Source organism: Rhinolophus sinicus, chromosome 10 (genome assembly GCF_057876585.1).
Source record: "Rhinolophus sinicus isolate RSI-liver-muscle chromosome 10, RSI-T2T, whole genome shotgun sequence".
In the NCBI taxonomy this organism is placed as follows: Eukaryota; Metazoa; Chordata; class Mammalia; order Chiroptera; family Rhinolophidae; genus Rhinolophus; species Rhinolophus sinicus.
Window position 1 is genome coordinate 8150144 of NC_142510.1, and position 27997 is coordinate 8178140.

Below are 27997 nucleotides of genomic sequence, written 5' to 3' on the forward strand. Positions count from 1 at the left end.
GTTACAGGCATGGGAAGACGTTAATGTGGCTGGAACGTAGTGGCTCCCAGGGAGTTTGGAGAGGTGGAAAGGGCCAGATCACACAGGCCATGTTGTGTGTATTTTATAGCCATTGGAAGATTAACAGGGCAGCGAAATGATCTGAGTTGCATTTCAAAGCTCCTATTGGCTGCCAGGTGAGGACAGAGGGAGGAGGCAGGGAGACTGAGCAGGAGGCTGGGGGAGGGGGGCAGGTACTTGCCAAGGTCACAGTGACCATCAGTAGCAGACACAGGATTAAAGTCCAGCGCTGCTGACTCTAAAACCTGTGCTTCCAAATACAGGGGTGACGACTAAGGACGGAAAGGAAGCCAGAGCCCACGGCTCCTTTGGAAAGGGCAATCAATACAGCCAGGCACGGAGACCCCCCCACCCCCCACCAGGAGAGTGGCCACTTGTACCTGGGCCGTCTGCTTCTCCCCTGGGTCACCAGGGAGCAACGGTGAGGGGAGAGGTGGGCGGGATACCCAAACCCAGGTGGACAGGACAGGACTTAACGAGAGAAGGAACTGGGACCCACAACAGGCTTTGGAGCTGAGGCAGGGTCACGACTCAGGCAAGGCTGGGTGGGATCAGACAGGGGCACACTCACGTCTTTTCTGACGCTTTTGTCCTGCTTCCTCCAGCACCTCCACACTCTCGCTGATTATTTCTTCCAATCCTATGTGCTCGACTTTGGAGAAAAACCAAAGACCCAACACACACAGTCAATGGCCACCCAAGGTGAACCTCCATTGCCCCTATGTTAGGAAGGGATCTGACCACCCCATCGAAGGGTGGCTGTCCAGTATTGCAGTGCTCCCACGGAACAAGGAAGGAAATGCAGGCTGAGCCAAGAGCCCCCCAACTTACTGAAAATGTCTTTGCTCAGGCCCTCGAACTGGGAGTCCTGGAACACGTACTGGTCCAGTTCGGCTGCCCAGACAAGGAAACATGCAGTCAATCAATTAGTTCTCACTGAATCCCTATTGTGTGTGAGGCCTTGGGAGCAGTGACCCTCCAGGCCTGACACACAGTGGGGCTCAATAAATGTTTGCTGAATGAATGATCAAATTGATGAAGGAACACTAAGCCTCACGGACTCTTAATCTAATTGAAGGGATGAGGTATGTATTCATGAAAACATATCTATTGCTATAAAATAGTGCAATGCAGCGTGGTTGAGTTGTCGTGGGGGCTTGAGTTTAAATTCCAGCTCTACCCTCTGTTTGCTCTACCAGCCATGCAACCTTGAGCCAGTGACTTAACCTCTCTGGGCCCTCATTTCCTCATCCGTGTAATGAGAATAAATAATGCCTACAACCCAGGAATGGCTGGGGAGGATTAGAAGCTCTGCATTTAAAGCATCCAACACAGTAGTTGGTACACAGAAGACATTCAATAAATGGTGGTTAATTGTATGAAGTAGAACGTGGCTTGGAACCAACGGGAAGACAGTTATCACGGCAGGAGGTCGGAGGAGAGAGTGCATAGTGAAATGGAACAGTCAGGAAGGGATCCTGGAGCCAGGCCTTGAAAGATGGGGCAGAGTCTGAGAGGTGGAAAGTGGAGGGCTTTCTGGGTAGTGGGGATGGAGTGAGGAAAGGTGTTTGGGGTATGTGTGGTGAACGCTGAGAGAGAGGTGTCTGCAGTAGGAGTTTCACGTTGGGGAAAGTTAGGACTTGATTTTATAGGTAATGGAGAGCCATCACGGGCGTCTGAGCTGAGGAATGGAGTGAGGGCAGCACTGATGAGGCAGACGGTAATGATAAGGACGATTGCAGTGGTGAGGTGGTACCTAATACTTATTGAATGCTTTCTCTTTGCAAACTGCTTTTCTAACTACCTAACACACAGAACCGTATTCAATCTTCCCACCCATCCCAAGAGACGAGCGATTATTATTCCCACTTTACATATATGGAAGCCAACGTAATATTTCAGGATACTTCACTGGCTGCACGCCCAGGCCAGGGCACGGCCTTCTAGGAGTGCGAGAAAACCCACCAACTTGAGGAGCACAATTGGATAAAGCGTCCTCCTCCACTTGCTTCAACAGCTCCATTTCCTGTGTATACGTCCCTCAGGGATAAAGCCCAACCCTTTGTTACTACCTCCAGTTGTGAGGAAATGTGAGGGCCCTCAGCCCCAAACACTTCTGCTTCCCTCAAGTAGATTCCCAGGAAGGAAAGGAAACAGGCAGGCTCTCAGTTCTGTAATTTTGAGACACATACAGTAACTGCTTCTCTCCACTTTCTGCCCTTGTGTGATGCTGGATTAACTGTGTACTGGGGAAAAACTGGCCACATTGGTGCCGAGCACAGACCTCCGGAGTGATTTGGTTGTTGGGTTGCCAGGAAAAGGGATACTCAGAACAGTTGCACAGGTTGTTTATTGTACAAGGGTACACAGGAAGAAGGCAAATGGGGGCAGGAAATTCGGGCTGTACTTTGATAACCAAATAGTTACTTCCTGGTGCGCCTGCATCCTTCAGAAGACGCATTTTTTTGTAATACAAAACCTCTTTATGAGATGGTGGTAACCCTGGTGAGGGGGGGGATCCTTTGACCCACCCCCACCTCCCAAAAAACAACAATGGAAAACCACCTCTCCCCAAAGAGTTTTGCCTTTATTCTAAAACCTGTAGATCTTTCTAAAGCTGCAAACCAGCCACTCGGCTTAAGGCTTCATAAACCTCCCCACCCTCAGCTACTTCCCGTTTTGTGGTTAAAAATAAGGACTTTGAAATGAGAACGACTAGGTTAGAATTTCCGACCTGCCCATTACTTTCTCTAACGCAGACTTGGGTAGATGGCTTCACCTCTCTGAACCTGTTTTGTTATCTGTAAAATAGAGAAACTAACTGGATCAACTCCCTCTGTTGTAAGGATTCAAGGTGATAACACACGACCAGTGATTAGCATACAACAGTGCCAATACTAAGTTTGGCTTAGGACCTGGGGAGAGAGAGAGGGAGGGTGTGTGGTATGGGCTTGTGGGAAAGAAAAGCAAGAAATAGAAAAAGGTATAGAAATGGAGACAGGATGTAAAAGTGAGCTTTTGTTTGCCTGTGGGTCATTAGTGAAGGGGGGGGTCTATTCCCCTCTCTATTCTCCATCTCCCGTCTTCCCTGGAGGCTCTGTTCTTTTAGCCCTCACTCCGCCCTGATTTCTGACAGAGGGGCCTGGTGTGGCTCACAGTGAATGGATGAGATTAATAAAAGAGAAAAAAGAATGTTGTCCTTCAATTGTGCTTTTTCTGGGCCCCGGGGTATTTCCTCACCGATATTGGCATAAGCTTCCCTGGTCTCTTCGTCATCTTCTATGTCGCACAGCAGCCTGCTGAACTGTTCACAGTTGATGGTGTCTGTGTCGGGTTCTGTGGGGGGAAAGCCCCTTGAATGAAGCAGGAAAGGCCTGGGAAGACGCCTGGTGGGGAAGGCAGGAAGGCGGGGTCGGGCTGGAGAGGAACGCCCCGCCGCGCAGGAGCTGTCCTTGGTGCTGACCTGAGCTCAGCGGCCAGCGCTTGCCCTGGTTGCTGCCCCTGCAGGCTGAGGGGTGAGGAAGGGCTTGGGAAGAGCCAGAAGAAGGACAGCCCACCTGAGCAGAGCTCGATTTCTTCTTCCCCAGCCAGGTCCAACTGGTCACAGAGGTGGTAGAGCTGCAAAGGGTCAGCACTGCTGTTAAGGAGCTCCAGGTAGCCGCCTTCTAGAGGCCCCAACTCCATGGCGGCACACTGTCCACTGCCTGGAAGGGAGACATACTTGGTCACCTCGTGGGATGCTGAAAAGATCCAGAGAATTAACACCTACCACAGTTCCCTAGCTAGGTGAACTCGGTGAAGGCCAGGGTTAGGGAGAGCCAAAGAAAGTGAGAAAAGTGCTCCTTTAGCACTTTTCTCCAGGCAGTGGGGAGAAGCAACCATATTCCCTTTCTCCAAGCAACTTACAAGCGCCCTGGGAAGATGCCCATCCTACAGGAGAGGGAACTGGGGAACTGTAGAGTCAACACAAGTTACACCTGTGAGCTAGGAGACCTGAGTCCCACATCTCGTGCTGCCATGAATGATGACAGCTAAGACTGGCAGAGCACCTACTATGTGCCAGACACATGGGTTAGCACATTTAATTCTCACAACAACAACCATAAGAGGTAGGTACCATCACTATTACTGTCCTCCTTTTACACACGCGTAAGTGACTTACATAAGGTAACCCAAGGTCGGGGGAACCCGGATTTGGTTCCGGGCAGTCGGACTCAAGGGCCTGCATTTAACTGTTATGCTCCACTGCTGTGTGCGACCTTGAGCAAGTCTCTGCTTCTTCTCATGCCTCGTTTCCTACTCTGCAAATTGAAGGAGTTGGGGCAGATTCTCTGTGAGATCCCTCATAATCATGTGTAGAGGGACACATCAGATACCTTAGATGCTATTTCATCTAATCTGCAAGACAACCCAGGACACGTCCACACAAAAACTTGCATACAAAGCATAATGGTACAGATGTATAATTCATAGCAGCCAAAATATGGAAGCAACTCAAATATCTATCAATGGATGAATGGATAAACAGAATGTGGAAAATCCATGGAATGTTATTCAGCCATAAAGAGAAATAAAGTACTGACATATGCTACAACGTGGAGGAAACTTGAAAACAATTAATGTAAGTGAAAGAAGCCAGACACAAAGGGCCACATACTGTATGATTTCACTTATATGAACTATGCAGAACAGGAAAATCTTCAGAGGCAGATAGAATGGCTGGGTAGGGTTGGGGGAGAGTGTGGGGAGAAATGGGGAACAATTGCTAATGGGTATGGGACTTCTTTTGGGGAAGATGATGGAAATGTTTTAAAGTTGACTGTGGGGAGAGTTGTACAACTATCTATATACTAAAAAGACCATTGGATTGTACACTTCAAATGGGTGAATTGCATGATGTGTGAATTATTCCCAAGAAAGCTTTGAAAACAAAACAAAACACTAACGCTGGCAGGGCATTTTGCAGGTGAGAAACTTGAGGCTCAGAGAGGCTAAACTCTTGCAGGCGGAGTCAAGTTGAAGCCCCATCTGTGTGGCTCCAGTGCCCTGCCTGCTGCCTCGTTCGGGCAGTTTCAAATTCCATGGAGTGTTCATTTCCTATGGCTGCCGCATCGAAGTACAATAGACTGAGTAACTTAAAACAATACAGCCTTATTCTCTCCCAGTTCTGGAGGCCCGAAATCCAACATGAAGTTTCCTCTGGAGGCTTCAGAGAAGGATCCTTTCTTGTGTGTTCCAGCTCCTGGGAACTGCTGGCATTCCTTGACATGTGACCTTGTGGCCACATCACTACAATCTCTGCCTCAGGGGGTAACATCGCCTCTGTGTCTCAAATGTTCTGCCTTTCTCTTCTAAGGACACTTGTCATTGGATTTAGGGCCCACCTGCAAAATCCAGGATGATCTTATTTCAAAATCCTTAACTTACATCTGAAAAGACCCTTTTTCCAAATAAGGCGAAAGTGACAGGTTCTAGGGACTTCATGTGGACATATCTTTTGGGGGGGCCAGCATTTGACTTACTACACATGGGACACAGAAACATGCTGGAAGGACTCAGAGGAAGCTTGTTGGAGGAGGTGAGAGGAGAGGTGGTCCTGAAGGCCAGAGGACGTGACAGAGCCTCCTGAGTGGCCCACCCTGGCCAAGAACATGGAGTTGAAGCGGGGAAGGACAGTGGGAGGGTAAAGCAGTGAAAACACACACACAACTCACTACCTTCCCGTTGCTTCTTTTCCTGTCACTCAGCAACAACTCTCACTACCTCTGGAGGGTCTCAACACAGAACCCAGAAGTCACAGAGAATGACCTTTCCAGGCCAACATGAGGCCCTGGCTGGAGCTGTGTGTTTATAACGGGTTGGGTGGTGGCTGCAGGAACCCAAACAATAGGCTTGCGTCAAAGGCCCAGCCAGCCATGACTGGAGGAAGCGAAACTGAAAGAGACAGCAACGGCCCTTTTCTTGGAGTGGGGCCGAGGCAGAATGGCGCCCCCTCTCTCAACACGTTGGCCTGAGAGCCCACTGAGCAATTTCCTGTTCTCTGAAGGATGGTAAGAGAAGACCTCCTTGCCCCCAATCTTTCCTGCCTCCCATTTTCAGTCTAGGCTATTTATTGAGAGCCTACCCTGTAACAATCTGCCTCTTTTTCCAGGCAGGCACATCTGCTGACAACAGCTCAGAACTGACCCCAGCAATTCCAGAAATGAGTTGTATGACTCTGGTCAAGTTACCCAAGCTCTGTTTTCTCACAGGCCATCAGGTTGGCCAGGGACCTTCAACTTCCTTCATTCCACAGAGAAGAGGAGACCCTGAGAGGGGAGTGCCTTGCCCAAGGCCCCACAGCTTGCCAGTGGCCAAGCCTGCACCTGACCCCCCAGCCCCAGACTCTCTGTCCAGTGCTCTTGCCTGCTCATCTAAATGTTTCCGTTCACATGAACACCCACGCTGTGTGCAGGCCCAGGAATAGGGACCAGCAACAACTAGAGATGGGCAGCGGCGGGACGTGCAAATGGGGAAGAGCCTAAAAAACGTCTAGCCCAGCCTCACTATTGGTGGGCTCCGCTTCAAACTTCAGGCAGCACTGCCAAATGTGCTCAAAGACCAGGCAGATACACTGACAGAGCCAGAAGGCAATCGAGTCACGTGAGTTCCAGAGTCAAATCGCCTGACTCTGAAACCACTCCTATCTGCCAACTCACTGCAACCTGGCCAAACTCAGTTTTTAAACCTCCTGGAGCCTCAGTTTCCTTATCTGTAAAATAGGAATAATAATACTTGGCAACTCATAAGGATTAGGGAAGTTAATTCATATAGACTCCTTAGGAAGGTAACTGGCGCTTAGTAAGTGCTTAGTGAATGGAAGCTTAGAACAGCTTCTGACACGTACATGATGAGTTCAGCATGGGTGATGGCTATTATTATCATTAATTATTATTATTATTCGCCTCTTACCCCTTCCACTCCTGCCTGAGTCACCACATTGTGAAGCCAAACTTTCTGTGCTTTTGCATCAGGAGACCCCATAGAAACAAAAAAGCCCCATAGTCTGCAGTACAAAGTGGGAGGTCCGTTCATACCCTCTCACCACCACTGACAAAGTACCTGGGAGAAAAGTCACCCCAGGGCCCAAGTTCTGTGTTGTTGGCTCAACTTGGACAAGAAGAAATTTCTCAGGCACCTCCCACACACCACGGCACCTCCCTTCCTGCTTTCCCAAGATGAACCCTGCATCTTCCTTTTGAGCAGAGGGGGTCTGATGCTCACAATAGACTTCTGCCTCCACCCTTCCCCCTTCGAAGCTCCCAAAGGACCTCGGGAGAAGGCAGGATGGAGTATTATGAGCACTAGACAGAGGAGGGTACTCAAACACCTCGCTGAAATGGCTGGTCCAAGGTCATCGAGTTAGAGAGCTGGAGGTTGAATTCTGGCTGGGAGGCCTTAGGCACATGACTTCACCTCTCTGACTATCTGTTTCCCCACCACTGGGTTAGGACAATGAAGCCTACCTTGCGGGACCAGGGAAAGGCCAGGAGGGGCTGTGTGTGCTGACCAGGCACAGGGAGGCCCCTAGTCAAGGCAGCCCACTACGCTGGGACGACTCCGAGCTAGTCGCAGACCCACAGTCTCGGTTCCTGGTCTAGTTCTCCCCACAAGGCCACCACGCCTCCTGTTTACGCCAAGATCTACTTGCATCTTGACCTAGCACCCTCTCCCCACGTTAGTGTTCCCACTACCATGTTTCCTGTATCTCTAGATGCTTAGGAAATGCTCCAAAGGCCCCTCAATGGGACTCTTTCTCCCCACCTGCAATTCTAGAGGGTGCTGGGGGCAGAGAGGGCCCTGGTCACCCCAATAGAGGACAGAGTCCCCTTCAGCTGTCCATCACAGTGCAGATCCCAGAGGCTGGGAGCTCTGGGAGGGCAGGACCTGGCCCCCTTGCTCCCCGACCCCCAGGCTCCAGCACATGGCAGGCTCCCCTCATCAACAGGAATGATGGGTAACTAGAATTCACGAGGGCCAGACACCAAACCACCTGATGTGTAGACGTTACCCCATTTAGTCTAACTCACACATTAGCTATTTATACTCCCATTTCTCAGGTGAAGAAAGAGGCTCAGAGAGAAGAGGAGGGAGCTGGGATCTGAAGCCATTGCCTGGCCCCAGTGTCGCAGCTTCTTTTAGTGGCTCCTGGTCCTCAGCCCCCTCACCCGGTGAGAGAAGGTGTGGGTGGCAAGATGATTTCTCCTTTTGAGGAGCGTCGGGTGCAGCAGAGGCGTGCTGTGTTTTCGATAAACGCGGAGTAATTTTAGAAGGTCCTCTTTGAACTTGCCCTTCCCCCTGGGCTGCCACCTTCCACATCCAACTTGAGAAAAGTTTCCGAATTCTTTTGCTGCCCGAAGTTCCTTTGGGGGTTCGTTTCCATCCCCAGTTTCACACTATACCACAGGTTTTGAAAAAGCATATGTACCAAAATGGTTTCTGAAATGAAAATGCACCTCTCTCTCCCCTGAGGAAAATCAAGTGTCACCAGAGTATCCTCACTCAGACCTGAGCAACCAGACGTTCAGTCTACGCAGCTGTTCTTGGGCCAACGTCACATCCCATCTCTGCTGGGGAGATTCTTGTGTGTCTGGGGCTGTGCTGGATACTGTATATTTATGACCTTGTTCCAACTGTCACAGCAACTCTGGAAGACTGGTGTTGTTGTACCCATTTTACAGATGATGACAATGAGGTTAGGCTCAGTTTATCTGACACTTTTTTCCCAGAAAGGGGGAGTATATCCTTGAGGGTCTGAGGAGGTGTTGAGAGGGAGAAAGGGGCTCCTTGGCTGCTCCCCAAATCCTTCAGCTCTGCTCCGCTGTGTAATAAAACAGTGTGAGAAGGAACACTTCTCTACTTGTTGACTATGAACTATCCTCCTAAGGAAGGAATGGAAAATCTCTGAACTGTGTGTCTGGAGACGTGGGTTTGAGTTCCAGCTCTGCCTTTGATCTCGAGTACATTTCTTTACCCCTCTGAGCCTGAGTTTCACCACCTGGGTGTGGGGGCCTATCCAGCTAAGGCATGTTGGGATTCTAGAGTCCTTATTGCCTGTCAGCCTTTCCTCTTTCTGTCCCCCAGCAGCCCCTAACACCACCCTGCTCTCTCACCTCATGACAAGCTGCTTCCGGAGGTCAGATGGCCGGAGCCCAGGAACACTTATCTACCACGACCCAGCTCCCAGTTACCATCTTTGTGGGGCTCATAGATCAAACAAGTTCCTCTTTTTCTCTCTCACCCTGTACTCCTCCAGATAAACGCTAAGAAACCTCTTGCACTTTTTTTCCGCCCAATCTGTAAAACAATGATTTACTGGGCACCTCCTACAAGAAAGTCACTGGGCTCAGTTCTCCAGGGGCCCTAAAGAGGTTTAAAACACAGTTCCTGCCAAGAAGCTTGCAGTATAGGCCCAGAGAACATTTTAGAAGCGAGACAAAACATGATCATAACAGCACAGTGGTTAAGAGGACGAGCTCTGTGTGCCTATTAACTGTGTGTCTTCACATAACTTACTCAGCCTCTCTGGGCTGTGAAGCCTGCTGCACGAGTTAGCACGGTGCCTGACGCACTAGTTGCTGTGACTTGCTTAAAGTGACATATCCAGGAAGCGCTACAAAGACGTAAGCCCCAAAATGAACACAGCAAGGTGTTACTTGACACTGTACAACTGGCAAAAACTAGAAAGCTGGGTCACACTTTCCAGTGGGGTGGTGAGGTTGGGCCAGTGTGGCCAGCCCAGAGAACCTGGCACCACTTGGCATACCTAAGGACAAGTAGATCCTACAACCTAGCAATTCAGTGCTTGGATTTACACCTCCCACGGAAATATTCCCACAAATCCACAAGGACACCCATCCGAGGATGCTCGCCACGGTGCTATGTGTGGTGACAGGGACTGGAGGCGACCTGGGTGTCCATCCCTGGGGGCGGGACAGGAAAAAGCAGCTGAGGATCCACGGAGGATGATGCAGTAATTAGAAGCAACAGACCAAATACACACAGAGCAAAGTGGGTGGATCTTAACGACACGTACTGAGTGAAAAAGGGAGAAACAGAATGAGCTCTGACAGCCCAGTTCTAGATGTGCCGCGTGACATACATGCGCATAAAAAAAGCAACACGTACTTTACAAGACCGCAAACAAACAAGATGAAGAGGTCAAAGGGGGTCAAAGATATGGTGATGGAAGGAGACTAGACTTTGGATGGAGAGCACACAATGCAATATACAGGTGATGTGTTACAGAATTGTACACTTGGAATTTATACAACGTTATCAACCAATGTCACCCCAATACGTTTTTCATCAAAAAAACACAACCATACAAACAAAGGCTACACCGTGAATGCATCAGAATGCGTGCCCAGAAAGGGGAAAGGGAAATTAATTAAAAGAGCTGCCTCATGGGGACCAAAGATTATAAAGTACTATGAAGTGAGGGGTGCAGTTAACCCAAGGTTGAAAGGCTCCTGAAGTTTACAAGAAACAAAGCATAAACAAAGATGACGGGGTGTCTCTGTGGCTCCCCAACGGTGCCTGCACAGAGCCTGGCACCTGTAGATGCTTGAAAAAGAACACCTGAGCTTCTGCCACCCCGCAGGCGTCTGTGGAGGGGTAATGTGGGCCCAAGAGCCCCTGGTCCTGGGGGAGGAGAAGAGACCACGCAGGACTTGGGGAAGGACAGGGGACGGCAGGTGCCATCTGCAGAGGAGGAAGCCCCAGCACTGGGTCTGCCAGCCCAGTGTGGGCGCCCCAGGAAAATGAGACAGAGAGGGCATGCAGAAACTGTTTGTGTCACTCAAAACTTTCACTACCTAGAGGGGCAGGAGGAAGTCACAAGGGACGGGGCAGGGGAAACTGAGGTATGTGGCAAGGCTGAGGGACTTATTGGGCTAGGAGGCGGCTGGAGGTTCTGGCCACTTCTCCTCCAGGCAGGGAGATTAGAAGATGCATGTGTGTATGTGTACGTGTACATGCATGTGTGTGATTATGTAATAGGGAGTGGCAGGCCAGACAAGCATCATGTCAGGAGAGGTCGGAAATATTGCTATTGGTTGGCTCTGCTGCCCGACTCAGCATTGGAGGCTTTGCTAACTGTATGGATTATAAAATGAGGGCTGAGTCAGGCCCACAGACCTAAGTGTGTTATTTCCCAAGGCAATTTGAGTGTGTGTGTGTGTATATATATATATATATATATATATATATATATATATATATATATATATATATAAAAATTATCATCACAATGTGTCCATATAGAACACACAACTGATTGCTGCCAGACTCCCCACTACTCCCTACTGTCTTCTGCCTGGCCCCATTTTACACAGTTATGGCCCCTCAGGCATTTGGGTTTGCAACCCCTGGCTTGGAGGCCCTCTCAGATCTCTTCTATCTCTGACTGGCTGGAAAGATGATGGCTTGGGATAGATGGGTGACGGGGGCAGGGAGAGGCAGGTTTGAATTGGGAGGCACAGGAGGGTGTCTTCCAGCAGACGGGCTTGGAGGGAACTGGCCCTGAGCACTGGATTGGTCCAAACTGGCCGATTCTACCAAGGGGAGGAGCAGGAAGCATGGGGTGCCCGCTGAGACTGAGAGGGGATTAAGAGGTAAGCTGTGTGGGAGCTGTGGGGGAACGGGTGCCATCGGATCTCACTGGATCCAGCCTGCTGCTCAGCCTCGCTCCCCTCCCCCCCACCCTCTGCCATTCCAGCACCCTCAAGGACCTCAAGAACCTTGGCATTTCCATCACGGCTCCCCAGCCCCTCTGTGCTGGGACCAGCCTGGGCCAGAACAAAGTGACCTCAGAGCGGGAAAGCCACAGATGAAAGGAAGATTGGCTCCAACCCCTGCTCACAGGGCTTCTCAGCAGTGGGAGGGAGGGTGGCGGCAGGGTGCTGGCACAGCCACGGAGATGGTTGAGTTTACAACAGACTGAAGGGATGCGATCAACACAGGCAGTGGCGAGACCTGAGGTCTGGGCCCTGCTCTGCCTCTGACAGGCTGTGCAACCCCAGGCAAGCCTCTTTCCCTCTCTGGTCTCCAGCTCCCTCCTCTGTTAAATAAGAATGGCATCTTAGAACGGTGGTTTTCCAGTGAAATCGTCCAAGGAGCCCAAATCTCAGAACAGGTAATGATGGAGCTGTTTGATTAAAGGGGTGTGGGGGGCCCTGGACCTCCCCTCCCCAAAAGTTTAACTATGCCCAGAGTACAGTTAAAAACACAACTCCAGAGGACAGTTTAGTAGGCGTTGGCCTCCAGGTACTCTCAGATTTGGTCATTTCAACTTGCATAGCAGGTGCTGTGGTGTGCTGCTCCCATCAGCCCCCTTAGCACCAGCGGCAGAAAGGCAAGTTGCGCAAGCTCTCTCGAATTGCCCAAAGGCACGCCCCTTCTCCAGGGTTGGCCGGCATGCACTGATTGCTGTCAGTGAGGGGCCAATGCCTCACTCTGAGATGACCTTGCAGTCCACCCCAACTTCAGCGCTCCCCTTGGGGGCTGGGCTTAGACCTCTGTTGTACTGCAGCCCACCTGCTCCCTCTGCTTCCTCCTCTACCCCTCGTGACCTCTTCCCAGTAAACCTCCCCCCATGCAAATCTTCATCTCTGAGTCTGCTTCCCCGGGAGCTCCCCCACCCAGACACTCTGGCTCTGGTTTTCCCCAAATGGGGCCTGGAAATCATAAAGAACCCCACAAAAGACTCCAAAGAGACCACCTCTGAGAGCTGAGAGCTCAGGTAAGCCACCTGTCTTCTCTGGACCACAACTGAGTGCAAACCCCCTGAGGACATGTACCTCATCGCAACTTGGGAAATCAAATGAGACCACCTTGGCTTGTGCACGTAACTGTAAATGGCACAGTTATTGGGAGTGGGGGGCAGGTGGTCCCTGGATGAGAGGGAAGCGACAAACTGAGAGCTGTAGCCACGGGCAGAGGCGTGCCTTCCTGCTAGTCCAGAACACAAGCCCCCTTCGGGCTCACCTGGCCTCTCCCACCTCCAGGTGGCCTTCCCTCTGCATGTCCCAACATTCCTAGCTGAGTCCATGAGTGTTTTCAGGAAGAGAACCTGAGCCAGGTGCTGGGTCGCGGAGGGGAATGAAGATGCTGGGGCTGTAGTTAGCAAGTCAGGGCCCCAACTCCAGTCCAGATTCCCAGCTCCACCAAACTTGGCACCTAAGCCAGAACCAGGACCTCTGCTGGGTGCTAGAGATGAATCACAGGGCTGGCCCTGCCTGCCAGGATCTGCCACAGAGCCCAGCGGTTGGCAGGCTTGGCTACAAATCCAAATTTCCTGGAAAGGGTGCTAAATACAAAGCAGCCTGGGCCTCACCTCCCCAACCCCATCCCTGGGCCTCAACCCCCCCCCCCCAAGCCCACCCCTAAATTCTGATTCAGTAAGTCTGGGGGTGGGGCCCAGGCTTCTGAATTTTCTAATGAGTAGCCACCTGTGCCCTCCCTTTCTCCTTTCTCTCTCTCTCTCTCCCTCCCTCCCTCCCTCCCTCTCTCCCACACACACACACACACACACACACACTCATGCTTCTGAGAACTAAGAGAGGTTTCATTTCCAAGGCAGCCTGAGTTTCACTTGCCAAGAGGACACCGATCCACGGCTTGAATGGCTTTTCTTGACTATTAGGAAGTTTACAATTCTCTTTCCCCAAGTGAACTTTTCAGACCCTCCATTCCTGCCACCATTGGACACTTCCTCAGTTCTTCTATTTTTCCTTCCAAATGTCCCTCAGCTGCCATGCCCTTGACCTTGCAGCCCCCAAGCCCACAGCCTTGAATGTTACAACAGCTGCCAGGTCTTTCCACTGATCCAGAGGCTCCCAAACTTCAGGCGTTCATCCGCCTCCTTCACAGTTTGTTGGTCATACCTTCATACCACCTGTTGTACAACTTACCTTACTATTTTCCTTGAACTAATTTCTAAAGAAACAAATATATTTATTTCAAAAGAAAACTTTCTAGACTCGAAAGCAAGGACTCAAACAGATACTCGCACGTGAATGTTCAAAAAAAGCACTGCTCAGGGCCGGCCCGGTGGCTCAGGCGGTTAGAGCTCCATGCTCCTAACTGAAGGCTGTCGGTTCGATTCCCACATGGGCCAGTGGGCTCTCAACCACAAGGTTGCCAGTTCAATTCCTCGACTCCCGCAAGGGATGGTGGGCAGCGCCCCCTGCAACTAAGATTGAACACGGCACCTTGAGCTGAGCTGCCACTGAGCTCCCGGATGGCTCAGTTGGTTGGAGAGTGTCCTCTCAACCACAAGGTAGCCGGTTCCACTCCCGCAAGGCATGGTGGGCTGTGCCCCCTGCAACTAGCAACGGCAACTGGAGCTGAGCTGCGCCCTCCACAACTAAGACTGAAAGGACAACTTGACTTGGAAAAAAGTCCTGGAAATACACACTGTTCCCCAATAAAGTCCTGTTCCCCTTCCCCAATAAAATCTTTAAAAACAAAACAAAAAAACAGCACTGCTCACAATAGACAAGAGGTGAAAACAACTCCAGTAACCACTGACAGATAAATGGATAAGCAAACTGGGGTCTGTCCAGACAATGGAATACTATTCAGCAGTAAAAAGGAAGGAAATTCTGGCACATGCCTACAACATGGATGAAACTTAAAGACGTTCTACTAAGTGAAAGAAGTGAGACACAGAAGGACAAATATTATGATCCTACTTTTATGAGATACCCAGAGTAATCAGTCATTGAAACAGAAAGTGGAATGGTGGTTGCCAGGGTCTGGGGGGAGGAGATGATGGGGAGTTATTACTTACTAGGATTAGTTTCAGTTGGGGAAGGTGAAAAGTTCTGGAGATGGATGGTGGTTGTACAACCTTGTGAATGTACTTAATACCACTGAACTGTACATTTATAAAGGGTTACATTCGTAAAGTTTGTTAGTATTAAAAAGAAAACTTTCTATCACTGTCTCACATGGGGAAAAAACAGTATCACTTGCCACTGAAAACAAAACAATGTTACCAAAATAATGTCAGCTGCTCTACCGTTTTTTGTGTGTGTTTTTTTTTTTTTTTTTTTTTGCTAAAAAGAAATCTTAGCAAGTACAGTATTTGGAGTGTTACTAAAGGTCCCTGCACTCAGCTAAGGATGAAAAATAATCAGAAAAGCACCAATTCCTTCCCTATGAGAACCACGTCAATTAATGCCTCACTGAGAACTATCTTTGGACCACCCACCATGCAGGTGTCAAAGCCTTTGGAAAATCTCTCTTCGGCTCTGGAGACCTGGGTTCAAATCCTGACTCTACCAACTACTCAGCTATGGGGTCTTTGACCAAACCTCCTGGGGAAGTCCCTAGTGATTTTGTAATAGGGAGTGTGGGGGGTGGCTGGTTAGCTCAGTTGGTTAGAGCACGGTGCTAATAACACCAAGGTTGCTGGTTCTGTCCCCGCATGGGACACTGTGAGCTACGCGCTCCTTAAAACAAACAAACAAACAAACAACAAAACAAAAAATGGGGCGGGTTCAGAGGTTGGACTGCATCTAGGCTTCTCAATGTTTGTATGACCTCTGGACCTCTGACATAAGAATTATCTGGGATACATGGCTTAATCTGCTGTTTAACCTACCGTTGGGAGCCCCACCCCAGGCCTAGCCAATGGGGTTTAGGGGCGGGGCCGGGAAACCTGCAGACTAAACAGCCTTCCAGGTGATTCTCATGTATGCGAATCCTGGGAGCTCTGGCTCAGTTATCTTTGAGGACCTTCCCACTCCACATCCTGGCATCTTGCACCCCAGGTCCTTGCTTAAGGCAGACTGGGGTTTGGAAAATGATTTGCTGGGGTCTCCTCTCCTCCCCGCTTCAGCTCCACCAGGCCCTAGAGGAAGACGTAGCAATTTCCTTAACCTTCTCATCTGACTAGAAGTATTTCTTTTTTTTTTCCCCCGGGTTGGGAGGAAGGGAGGAGGGTACACAGATGGCCCACTTCCTGCCAAAGTGAGGAACCCCTGGCTGCGACTGGAAGTGGGGTGTCGCGTCCCCTCCCGTGTCAGGTGGAGCGGGGCTGTGGGACTCAGAGAGCTTCGGTGCTAAGGGTCCCAGACAGTTAGACATGATGGTTCTGATTCCAGAGTTCTGGGACCCAGGGAGCCCCACCCCCCTTTCCAGGGCCCCTTAATTTCTCTCTTTAGAGGGTATGGCCCAGGATCCCAAAGTGAGACAGAGGTACCAACGGTCAAGGGTCAAGGGCAGTCCGGTAGAGACCTACCTCCCAATATGATCAAAGAGAGGTGAGGATTTCTCCGGCTGAAGTTCCAGCTCCCCATAGCCCTCCCCGCGCAGGGGACCTCGCCAAGAGGGCTGCGTACCCAGAATCCAGAGCAAGAATATGAGGCAACAAGGAAACTGAGGCTCAGAGAAGGGGGGCCCTGGTCCAAAGTTTCCCACAGAGGGAGAGCCTGGGTCCCCTCCACGCACCCCTGTACCCTTCTACAGACTCTAGGACGCGCTGTTTCTCTGCCCAGGGCTTGGCCCCAGCCACCTATCTGCTCCGCGTCTTCCTTCTGCAATCCAGTCCCTCTGCAGGCTCTGGCTCCCTCCCGGCTTTCCCCACCATTTCCCCTCGGCCCTGGCACTCTGGGCACAGCAGCCCAGCTCTAGGTTCACCGATCCGCTCCCTGGGTACAGTACTTCAACAGATGCTGGAAACAAGGAATGTCCTGGGACTACGCTCTGCACATTCCCTTTCCCTCCTCCCAGCGGAGCTGTGTGACCTCAACCAAGTAGCTACCTGTCTTTGAGTCTCGATTCCCAGCCCAACTTTAGAGGCTGCAGACGGGACCTCAGTCACCTACCGGGGCTCTGGTGCGCGCACTGCTGGTAGCCTCTCCCTCCCAGCGGGTCTGGGGTTGCTGTGAGCCTGGGGCAGTAGGCACCTGGCCACTCCACTCCACCCTCTGCATCGGCTCTTTTCTCTTTCACTTTCTGTCTGCACTGTGGGGCTAGGGTCAAGCGGGAGAGTAAGCCGGCACCCCAGCCTCCCCTTGCTGCATACACCACGTGCTTTCTCAGAAGCGCCTCAGTCTCACCCCTACACTCCTGGAGCGTCCAGAGCATCCAGGCAGCTCTTTGAAATGGCAGTCCCACGCTGCGGGGAAGCCAGCATGCCCCGGGACGTTTGCAGGGAGCTCATCCCCACCCTGGGGGGGGGGGCGTGATTTCTCTCTAGCTCAGTACCATTGTGAGGAAGGCAAAACATATCTACAGGGCACGTGGACCCAGAGGTTGCTCACTGAGCCATTTATTCCTGGGAAACTGGATGCCCGTGGGAGGAAGAGAAAATTCCTCGGGAATCTTCGTGGGCTGGAAGCTCAGCCCAGGCAAACTAGTGTTTCCATCACCACACCCCCTTCAGCATTACGCCGGCCCTTCCTCCTCCAGAGGTCCTGGACCCCTAGCCCACCCACCACGAGAACTTGGGGGTGGGTCAATCAAGGTGGCTTCTGACCTCTCTCCCGCACCTGGAAAACTTCCCCAACACTCTCTGAAAGCATCTAACAGAGATGGCAAACTTGTCATCAATTTGTGGTTTCCGAGGAAGTCACACATTTCAGCGGCATCTGAGAAAAGGAGTCTTATCCATCTCAGCCACAAAGCAGCAGCATCAATAACACTGGGCTCGCATGACAACGGTCGGTCCCTACAATGTACCAGGTACTGTGCTAGCCCCTCTGATGCCTCACCATTGCCCTGGCGGAAGAGTTTTCCCCTTATCCCATTACACAGCCCAGGAACATAGCCTAGAGAGGGTTGGCGACACGCTCACAACACGCCCAACCAACAGTGCAGCTGAGATTGAAATCTGCCACTCTGACTTCAGAATTGGTGCCAGAAGTCTGTGCCATGCTGTGTCATCTGTCCCCTCTCCCCCATTTCCGCCCCAAAACACCATTTGGAAACTGGGGAGAGGGGAGTATCTGTTCAGGGGACTGGCTATTGCCAGCTGGCTGGGGCTCAATAACTACACCAAAGGGCGGACTCTTGCTTTGGTCTCCCTGCTCCCCTGGGGATGGGGTGGGGTCTGGCAAGGGTCCCGTTCCTTCAAGGGCACCCCTCAGTGTTTACTCAGCATACAGACGACCTTGTGGTTGGCTGAGGAGGCCATCAACGCTGAGAGCTAATGTCATGCCCCCCGAAAGTGGGCCCTCTAGTACCCTTCAAGGGTTCCCACAACCCGTGGCACCCCTCACATTCCAGGCACCTGGCTGACTTGTGTCCCTCAAGTGGAAGGAAATGGCTAACTACCTCACTTCTTCCAATACCTCCAGCAGGACACCCCTCTATGACCCCACCCCAGTTCAGAGCGTGTCTCTGTTCATTTGCAATGGCGAGACCAGATGAGACCTCACCCTCAATTGACAAGTATTCTCAGCCCCAACCTCCTCCACCACCCGCCTTTTTACCTTGGGGCTCCGGCAGGTAGGACCTGGCAGGGTGTGGAGCCAGGCAACGCATGGTGTGGGAAACGCAGTGAGTCTGGCAGACCCTCTTGGTGCCCTCAGCCTGTCCACGACGGTCCCTTCAGATGCCCAGCTCAGGAGCAGGCAGCCTCATCTCTTGCTGGTTTCCCTGCATCTTCAGATGCGTGGAGCCCGCCAAGGATAAACCAGCATGCAAAGGAAGTAAGCAAGGGACCAGCGGGAAACTCGCCCCGTGCAAGGTGGCTTCCTGCTGTCAGATTTCTTACATCTAGACATGCTCAAATTTGTCCACGCTCCCTTAAACTCCCCCGCGGCCCCCCCCCCCTGCCACCAATGTTAATTTCAGTTCCTTATTGTGGACCAAATGGGGTGACTGAAGAAGGCTGGGAAGTTATGTTGTCGGTTGTCAAAACATTGACATTCTGAAATGATGGATGCCACAACGGTGCCACGCTGGTGCCACCTGCCAGGATCTGCCACCCTCTGAAGGATGGGGCCAGGATCAGAGCCCCACAATTGTCTCAGACAAGCTGAGCGTCCCTGCGCACGCCAGTCTCCTTTTCCACCTGCCTCCCACCAAATTACCCTGAATTTCCCAGCAGATCATGAGCGGTCTGCCCATCATTTTCATTCCAAGACATTGGACTGAAACATAAGTTACACATAAAAGGTTGTTACCCAAAATATGATATATACGCCAGGTGGCTTGGGGTGACACACAGATGTGGTGCCAATAATGATGACACACAGGGAGAAAGTTGGGGTCTTTTCAGGTCTCTGCCCAGGCACCAGAGAGCATCCAGGAGGAAGTCTCAGCTTGGGGCGCTACGTCTTTAACTTCTAAAGTATGATCTCCCCATTTCACAGGGAGCAGCCCCCAGTCTCAAGCCTTCAGTAGACAACAGTATTTGGTTAGAATCGAATAACATTACACTGCTCTCCTCTTTTATAGTGACCTTCTATGTGTGGCATTCTTTTTCATTTATGACGGACATAAACCTGCCTTTGAAAATAAAGTTGAATGAAAAAATGTGAGCGGTTTGGAAAAAAAAAAAAGCTGTCAAGCAAATAATAGCATAAGTGGTATGCCAACATCATGAGGGTGGTACTGAAATGAATGATGTTTGGGAAACTGATTTAAGTACCGGATCCGTATTTACTGAAAGGGCCCTGGGTGTGGAGGGAGAAGAGCTGGTGTCATGCCCCTGCGGTCACTAGCAGGTATGTGACCTTGGACCCCTCACTTCCCTTGTGTGGGCTCCAGTTTCCCCATATATGAAGTGAGGATAACGATGCCTGTCTTTTATGGTGGTTCTTTGGAAGCAGTCGCTGCTTTCAGAAGTCCCAGGGGAAAGGAGGCAGACAAATGAGAAATGCTAATAGTCAGTTTGAAACAGCCTTGCTTTGTGAGGCTAACAAAACAGAAGGGACGAATATTAGAAATCCCAAGAAGTCTCACCTTTCCAACGACCCGGTGCCGAGGGAGAGGCACCGCTGGCCATTCAGCTTTCTTGAGGCCACCTGTGGGAGTCCCTTCCTGTCCTCAGAAGTAGCCAGCTCCAGTGGCCATGGTTCTGAATCAGCTCCATGGCAGGGCAGAGCTTGAAATGAGAGTCAGCCAGGCCTGCAGGGGCACCTGCCTGGACGCCCTCACCTCTCACCTGGACGGCAGCAGAGGCCTGCCACCTGGTCTTTCCACATCCTCCCTGACCCCTCCAGACCCATACCCGACTGTGATGGTCCTGTGTCAACACAGAGGTTCTCTGAACTGGGTGATGACATGTGCCAGCCTGTGTGTTTGGCTGACGGCAGAGGCTGTAGGTCAGTACAGGGAAGGTTAGGGCAGAGAGGCGAGATGGGAGGCTCTGTGGGCCCAGCCAGGAGCTGATGGGGGTCTGAATTCCAGCAGAGGCCGTGGAGACAGAGCTGAGGAGAGGGGGCAGGCTGGCGCAGAGGTAGGATGACAAGTGTTTTGGACCGAGTGGACAGGAAAGGAGTAGGGCGGACAGATAAATCAAGCCCGGGTTTTCTCCCTATTCAAGCATCCTGTTTATTTTCCTCTGCCAAACTATCCCAGAGGTGGTGACCGTGCTCTGAAGCCCAGGCCGCAGTTCCCTCCTGACTGAGGGCACCTCTCAGGGCTGCTGAAGCCAGCCTTGCCCTGGCCACCTGCACGGCTTTGTGTCAAACCAGGATCTAGCGTGACAAAGACCACTAGCGACCAGCAGAAACTTTGTTAAGTTTGACAGTGTCCCCTGTGAGGGGAGACTGGGAGGAGACCGATCTCCCAAGTTTGATTTGCATCCCAGAAAGTTCGCCATCCCTCCCTGCAGTCTCCGCAAACAGACCTGGTTGGCCTTACCTTACATAGGTATTACCCATGTACCTGTGCTCAAGCAGCGTCCCCTTCCAGGACCCCTAACTGCTGCCTCCTCACCATCAGGCTGCATTTTAGCCAACCTTCAAGGCCCAACTTCCCACCGTCCTTATTTTTCCAGCTAACAACAATCTTCTGCTTTATTCATTTTAAGAAACCTTGTTGCTGTGTATTTGACGATACCCTGTGAGCCTCCTGTTTCATGACGACACAGTCTGACAATTAAGTTTGCGAACGTGTTGCAATGATGTTGCTAACCTTTTTTTTTTTTATATCAGAGGGATTATTCATTATGAATTTGTACCAAATGGACAAACAGTGAACCAAGTTTACTGTTTGGAAGTGCTGAAAAGGCTGCGTGAAAAAGTTAGAGGACCTGAACTTTTCGGCAACAATTCATGGCTCTTGCATCACGACAATGTACCAGCTCACACGGCACTGTCTGTGAGGGAGTTTTTAGCCAGTAAACAAATAACTGTATTGGAACAGCCTCCCTACTCACCTGCTCTGGCCCCCAATGACTTCTTTCTTTAACTTGAAGATAAAGGAAATATTGAAAGGAAGACATTTTGATGACATTCAGGACATCAAGGGTAATACGATGACAGCTCTGATGGCCATTCCAGAAAAAGAGTTCCAACATTGCTTTGAAGGGTGGACTAGGTGGTGGCATCAGTGCATAGCTTCCCAAGGGGAGTCCCTCGAAGGTGACCGTAGTGATGAGTTCGCAAACTTAATTGTCCAACCTCGTATAGCCCCTTGCCTCAGATTAGATCATTACATTACTAACAGCTGGAACCTGGTGTTTTATTTGCTCATTTAAAAGACATACTCCAAGGCGATTCAAATGAAATGATGGAGCTTGGGTTTAAACGATCAGGTAGACACAAGTTCCAAATGGCTGAAGAGTTCTCCCTTCCTAGGTTGGGAGTGCTTTCCCGAATGCTTTTTGTGTGACCACTACAAGTTCTAGCAGGTGCTAAATAAATGCTGAGGAAGAGGGAAGGAAGGAGATTTTAAAAGGAAGGAGTAGAGGTCAGTCAGTAGAGAGGTAGGTGAATAGAGAGAATAAAACTGGTAATGTATTCAAATTAGGCAGGTAGGGCGGTGTGTGAGAACGTAAGCCTATTAGCAGGTAACATACAAATGGGTTAGTTGTAGGAGGGCAGATAAATAAGTTGATACATAAATATGCAGGCAATTAGAGAAGTAGAAAGATTGATAAGTAGATATAAGTAGGTAGTAGCTGTAAGTTGATGAATTCATAAGTAGATAGTAGGTAGGTAGTTAAAACAGGTAAGTTTGAGGGCAGGCAGGTAGGTGGCTGGGCAAGTGAGGACACAGGTGAGCTGCTCAAGGTAACAGCAACAAAGAACAGAAACCGTCCTTGGTTGGGTCAGGGAGCAGGCTTGGAGCCAAGCCAGGCCACTGGTCAGCATGGGAAAACCCATGGGGAAGTGCCAACTTCCGGGCGCAGGTGCCTCTCCTTCTGTGGTTCCTGGAGGTGAAGGTGACATGCGTCTGGCTGAGAAGACGCCCAGTATGAAAGAACAACAGTTGTCCTCCCCAACATGTTACCCCCTCAGGTTTGGGGAAAGGAAGGAGTTGTGAGGGACGGTACAGCCCCTCTCCTCTGCACAGCCCAGCTCTGTGGCTCTCATCCTAAGAGCCACATAAGGGGGGACGCTGGAGGAGGAACTTGGCAGCCCGGGGTACGTCCCTGCTTTTCCATCATGAAATTGTATCATGAAAACAGAGAGCAATGAAACGACAAAGGGAAGCCAAAGGAAACGATAAAATAGAAAACCTACAGCCTCTGCAAAAGCATGCCCCAAACACTTCTGTGCCCCTCGCTCCGGTCACAAACCCAGGGCCAGCTGCTTCTGACCTCGCCCACAGCCCTCCCTCTGTTCACCTTGGGTCTGCGTTTGCCCCAGCACCACCCTCAAGGCTGCTGAGTCAGAGCCAGCTTTCCTCTTGCCAGAAATGCACGTGCCTCAGGTTGGATGAGGTAACTGAATCCTGAGAACGGCACTCGGTACTACTGTCGCCTCCATTTTGTAGACAGGAAAACTAAGGCCCAGAGGGGTCCGAGGAAGGGCTCACAGGCATATCCCTTGGAATCAGGGAGTCACGACTGGCACTCAGGCCATTGGAGGGCACAGCCCATGGGCTTAACCAGTGTGCCAATCTGAGGGTGGGGCAATATTGACTCATTCTTCTGATGCACACAGCACCCAAGCACTCAGCACTGTCTAGATATTATTTGGTGCCCCTAACGAGGCTGCAGACGATCGTTTCCTCAGCACCTCAAACCCCTGGTTTATTCCCCCCTGTCCAGTTCTCCATGCTGTTAACCCCCTAGAGTTATCTGTCTAATGCTAGGCAATGCCTTGGATAGTTTCCCAACTAGCAACTCATTTAACACTCACTATAGCCCTGGGAGGTTTGTATCATCATTCCCATTTTAGAGATGAAGAAACTGAGGGTCCGAGTAGTGCAGTTACATGGCCAAGGTCCCAGGGTGGTCCAGCTTCCAGCCTGGTTCTTTTTCCATCGCTGCCATCCTAACTGTCTCTTCTCTGGTTGCAGATGGGCCTTCCAGGAGCTGTCACCCACTGTTGACTAAAGAATGCCCGAACGTCTGCTCTGATTGCCGAGTGAAGCTGCTGAGTTCTGCCAGGATAGGGACCTTGACTCTCCAGCCTCCCTGAGCTGGCCTGGGGCTGAACGCACACGTGCTGCTCTGCGTCGCACAGAGTCAACCCCGCGAAGTGGGCTCTCTGCACCATTGCAGCTGAAGCACTGCACTAGCTGAAGGTGCCTTCTGAATCATCAGGCTAGTTTCAGTATGAAGCCAGTCAACCTGTTTTTGGTAGATTTACGGTATCCCTTTGGGTTGTTTAAAAGAGGTAACCAAGCAGAAAGTATAGAGACAGATCTGGACTCGGTGAGACCTAACAGCCCCACTCCCCAGGCCGTAACCACTCTGTGCCTCAGTTTACTCACCTGTAAAGCAAGAATGATGGTAGTACATGAGCCATCTACCCACCCACCCATCCATTCCTCCATCCATCCCTCCATCCTCCCATCTCTCCATCCAACATTCAGCAAATACACATGGCATACCTATCCTGTCCCCAACGCCATAGTACACAGTTGGGGCGCACCTGGGATCAAAATACAGTTCCATGTGGAACTTATTTTCCACTGGGAGAGTCAGGCAATCCACAACAAACATACAAAAGTGAACTACATAGAAGGTGAAACGTCACTCTAGGGAGGGGGCTCGGAATGTGGAGGGGGCATTGCAATTCTAAATGGAAGGCCTCACTGAGAAGGTGACACCTGAGTTGAGAGCTAGAGGATTTCCGATTGGTGAGCCAGGAGGACATCAGGAGAGGGGTGTTCTCGGTGGAGGGGTCAGCAGGTGCAGAGGTCCCGAGGTCGAGAGCGTGCCAAGCCTGTCCCAGGAACAGCACGGGGGTCGGCATGGCTGGAGCATGAGCAAGGCAGAAGCAGGGGATGAAAGCAGAGTGGTGACAAGAGCCAGACCGTGAAGGGCCTCAGGGGCCACTGTCTGGATTTAGCTTTTGCTCAGAGTGATGGGGGAGCGGGTGCAGGATTTAGGGCAGTGGGGGGTGAAGATCGTTACAGCGTGTGGGGAGAGTTACTAAAACATCATTTGATGATTTCCTTTTCTGAACCCCACTGAAACTAAAGTCAGTGCCCTTTATTTATAAACCGCACAATTTTCTTTCCTGTTCTGCTTCATCCCCTCCGAAAGGTGCTCCCTCCCGGCTTGTACTGCAGCAGGCACACCTGCCTAGTCCTGGGTCAAACCCTGGAGAAGAGCTGGCCTGGAGGACAGAAGAAGGAGCAGGAAAGACAGAGATTTGTCCTCTATCTCCCGGCCTCCTAAAGCCCAGTTCCCTTTCTAGAGTCACATGGGATCAGAAAAAATAATACATCCCCAGGGAGGAAACGCAGTGAAATAACAGGAACCAGCGAGAGGCGGAGGGAGGAGAAGAGGTATCTTAAGGAGCAGTTTGGGGGGGAGGGTGTCAAGAAGAGAGGAAGGCTTTGACTTCCCCTCAGGTTGACCTCAGCACCCCCATTGAGACCACACGGGCTGCAGACACTCTGGTTAGGAAGTCAGGGAGATCACTCAGGTTATAAAGATACCTGTTGCCCCAGGGGTCTGTTAAGAGGGGAGAGTAGAAGACGTGTCCAGGATACCAGCTGGGTGAGAATTTAAGCACAGGGGAGCCAACCCCATATAAACGGGTGTCTTGGCGGAAGAGTTGGGGAAATACCTTTACCACCCTGGTGCCAAAGTCAAGACCATCAAAGGGCTTTTAACTCTGAAGGTCAGGTTGAGGATAAAAGCTTGCCTGTCCTTAAATCCCACCTCCACCTCTTCCTACCTGAGGACCCAGGGTGTCACCTCTGGGTGGTCTGTAGAATAAGGATGCAGATAATCAAAGGGCTTCGGGTGGATATGGGGACTAGCTAAGAAGGTGCCCGGATGTACTTAGGCTATCTCTACCTGGCACACAGTAAATAGTGGAGAAATATGAACCATTGCTATTATCTCAAGTTTTACATTACTCTGAAACCACAAAGGGACCAAGAAGGACCAGGAATTTATGACGCCAAGTTATACAATTTGAAAAGCACAGATTTGCATAGAGGAAACAGATCAAACAGGTATCTTGGGGAAGAAGGTTGTTTGCAACAAAGACAATCTCTTTGTAACTGGGAAGGAAGAAGGCCTTACATGTTTGAGGAGCCAAGGCTGCAAGTGAAACAGTATATGACGTTGGCTTGTTTTTTTCTGATTTAAGATGCAACAAGTATCATCAATACTCGAAAAAGAAGACACTTTTTCCCCTCTCTTCCTCTGATCTGGTTCCTAGTCCCCATCTCTCCCTCTCTTTCTCTGTCACTCTTTCCCCCACCTTCTCTCTCTGTTTCCACTTCCCCTCACTCTCCTTCCCTCCCTCCCTTCTTTCCATCTCTGTCTGTCTCTTTCTATTCTGCCCTGCCCTTTCTCTTTCTCCCTGTCTCTCCTTCGGCTTCTGTCTCTCCCTGTGACACAAATGAACACACATGCACACGCGTGCCCACGCGTGCCCACACCCAAGCACCTGCGCACAGAAATACACAAACGCACAGGCGTGCGCATGCGCACACAGCATCCTCAGCAATCCGGCTCTGTGGCCTCTCCAGTCAGTGGCCCCTCACGTCTCCATCACTGAACCACACTGACTATGCCTGCACCTGTCTTCCCCATTAGATCGTGAGCCCCTTGCATGCAAGAGCTGATGTGTGCCCCCCGCCCAGTGCCCAGTACAGGGCCTGACACATCGAGGAGACTCAGGGAGTAAACCCACCGGCCCGCTTGCCTCCAGGAGGGTTTTCTCTTAAGCAGAGTGGGAAGCATGGCCCTTGCCTCCAGCACACGAGCATCACAGACCGTTCTCTAAGCGCTTGCGGCTCCTGCCAGCTCCACCAGCCGCCCTGATTCCTGCCCAGGTCTGCCTTCCCATCTTGGGACACAGGTGATCACACCGACTTCTCTTTCAGAGAGGAGAGAAAATCCTTGAGCTGCTTACAGCCAGTCATTGCTCCTGGAGCAAAGGGGACGCCGACTTACCAGCACGGTCCTTGTAGCCGAGGGCCCTCTCGGATGCTGGCGCCTGCAGCCCACTCCAGGCCCACTCCAAGAGGGCCACGTCCGGGTCTCCTTTCTGCAGCAGGCTCAAGGAGATCTTCCTGGCCAGAGCCTCAGCATCGGGCTCACGGAGCAGGGCGCAGTGGTACTCCCTGGAGAGAAGCTCTTCCTCCAGCAGGTTGTCCAGGAGAGCCTGCACCTGGCTCGGCTGATGGCTGGACAGCAGCATCCGGACCTGAGCCAGGATGGTCTGGAAGTGGTTCATGGCGGCGCTCGGAGGCAGTGCAGCTGTCAGGGCCAGAGCCTGGGATCTCTGCTCACCCGGCCTGTAGCATCCAAAACATGAAGTGAAAAACAGGATGAGGGAACCTCCGCAAATTATTGCAGCTTATTCCTGCTTAGGAAGATTTCCTCATTTGCACTGCAGGCTGGGGTATATGGCGAATGGCTGGAAATGGGTTCTTGGGCTGATTCACACCCCACAGATATTTGCAGGTTCCTTCCGTGTGCGTGGGCCCCGGAAGCCTGCCGCCTTGGGGATTCCATCTGATCCAATCCAGCATTTACTAAAAGGAGGAAAACCTGACTCTTGGAGGACCTCTAAGATGAGCAGCCTTTTCAGATGTTTTATCATAGCAAGAAGGCAATTGGGGCATAGAGGTTAAGTAATTGGGTTTGGAACTCATCTGCCTGGGTTCGAATCCCAGGTCTGCCCCTTGCTAATTATGTGACCTTGGGCAAGTTACTCAGCCTCTTCTGGCCTCCATTCCGCCATCTGAAAAGGTAGCGTGATAGTAATAGTATTTGCCCCGTGGAGTTGGATGGAGTGGTAACAATAGCACTTACCTCCAGAGCTGATGGAAGGATTAAGTGAGATCATGTATACAGAACACCTCACGTTATCTACAACGTGACAATAGTTCAATAAATATGAGCCATTCTTCTTATGCTTATTGCCATTATTATTATGATTGATTAATAGTGCAAACAATTTTGTCATCTTGGGCTTAACCTCACTAAACTTCAGTCTCCACTTCCGTGAAATCTCCAAATAAAAGTAATCCAATCTCACTGAATTGTCTTGAGGATTAAAAGAGAGAAAGCCTTCAAGGGGCTTAGCATTAGACCTACTAAGCAATTAATGAACACCGACTGTATACTAATATTATCCCCAATTTACAAATGCACAAAATAGAGGTTTTGCGTAGGAGCTAGCCTGTTTTACGATTTTACTCTAAAAATCCCCAACTCAATTTTTTAAAAATCATAGCTGATTGCTCCCCCTGCCCATTGAGAAACATACCCATGACCTTGTTTCCTCTCCTGGCCTCAGTTTTACCATCTATCAGATGGGAGCATTTACATTGTTCATTTAAATGACAC

General features: G+C 50.9%; 1 protein-coding gene across 4 annotated transcripts in view; it reads right to left on the reverse strand.

Moving 5' to 3' along the window:
• Window positions 1–26946, reverse strand: part of CIITA (class II major histocompatibility complex transactivator) — a 45953-nt gene extending 19007 nt beyond the window's left edge. The window contains exons 1-5 of one of the 4 annotated variants that reach the window (XM_074322573.2): window positions 26597–26943; window positions 3618–3764; window positions 3301–3396; window positions 892–954; window positions 632–712 (exon numbers count right to left, since the gene is read on the reverse strand). In XM_074322573.2, coding sequence (XP_074178674.2) covers window positions 632–712; window positions 892–954; window positions 3301–3396; window positions 3618–3764; window positions 26597–26879 — 670 coding nt within the window. In that variant the 5' untranslated portion in view covers window positions 26880–26943. Of the gene's footprint in view, window positions 1–631; window positions 713–891; window positions 955–3300; window positions 3397–3617; window positions 3765–16934; window positions 17071–18542; window positions 18745–26596 lie in introns of those variants that run through there. The other 3 variants (XM_019714063.3, XM_019714062.3, XM_074322574.2) reach the window with 3 other exon arrangements.
• Between the last annotated feature and the right edge of the window lie 1051 nt (window positions 26947–27997).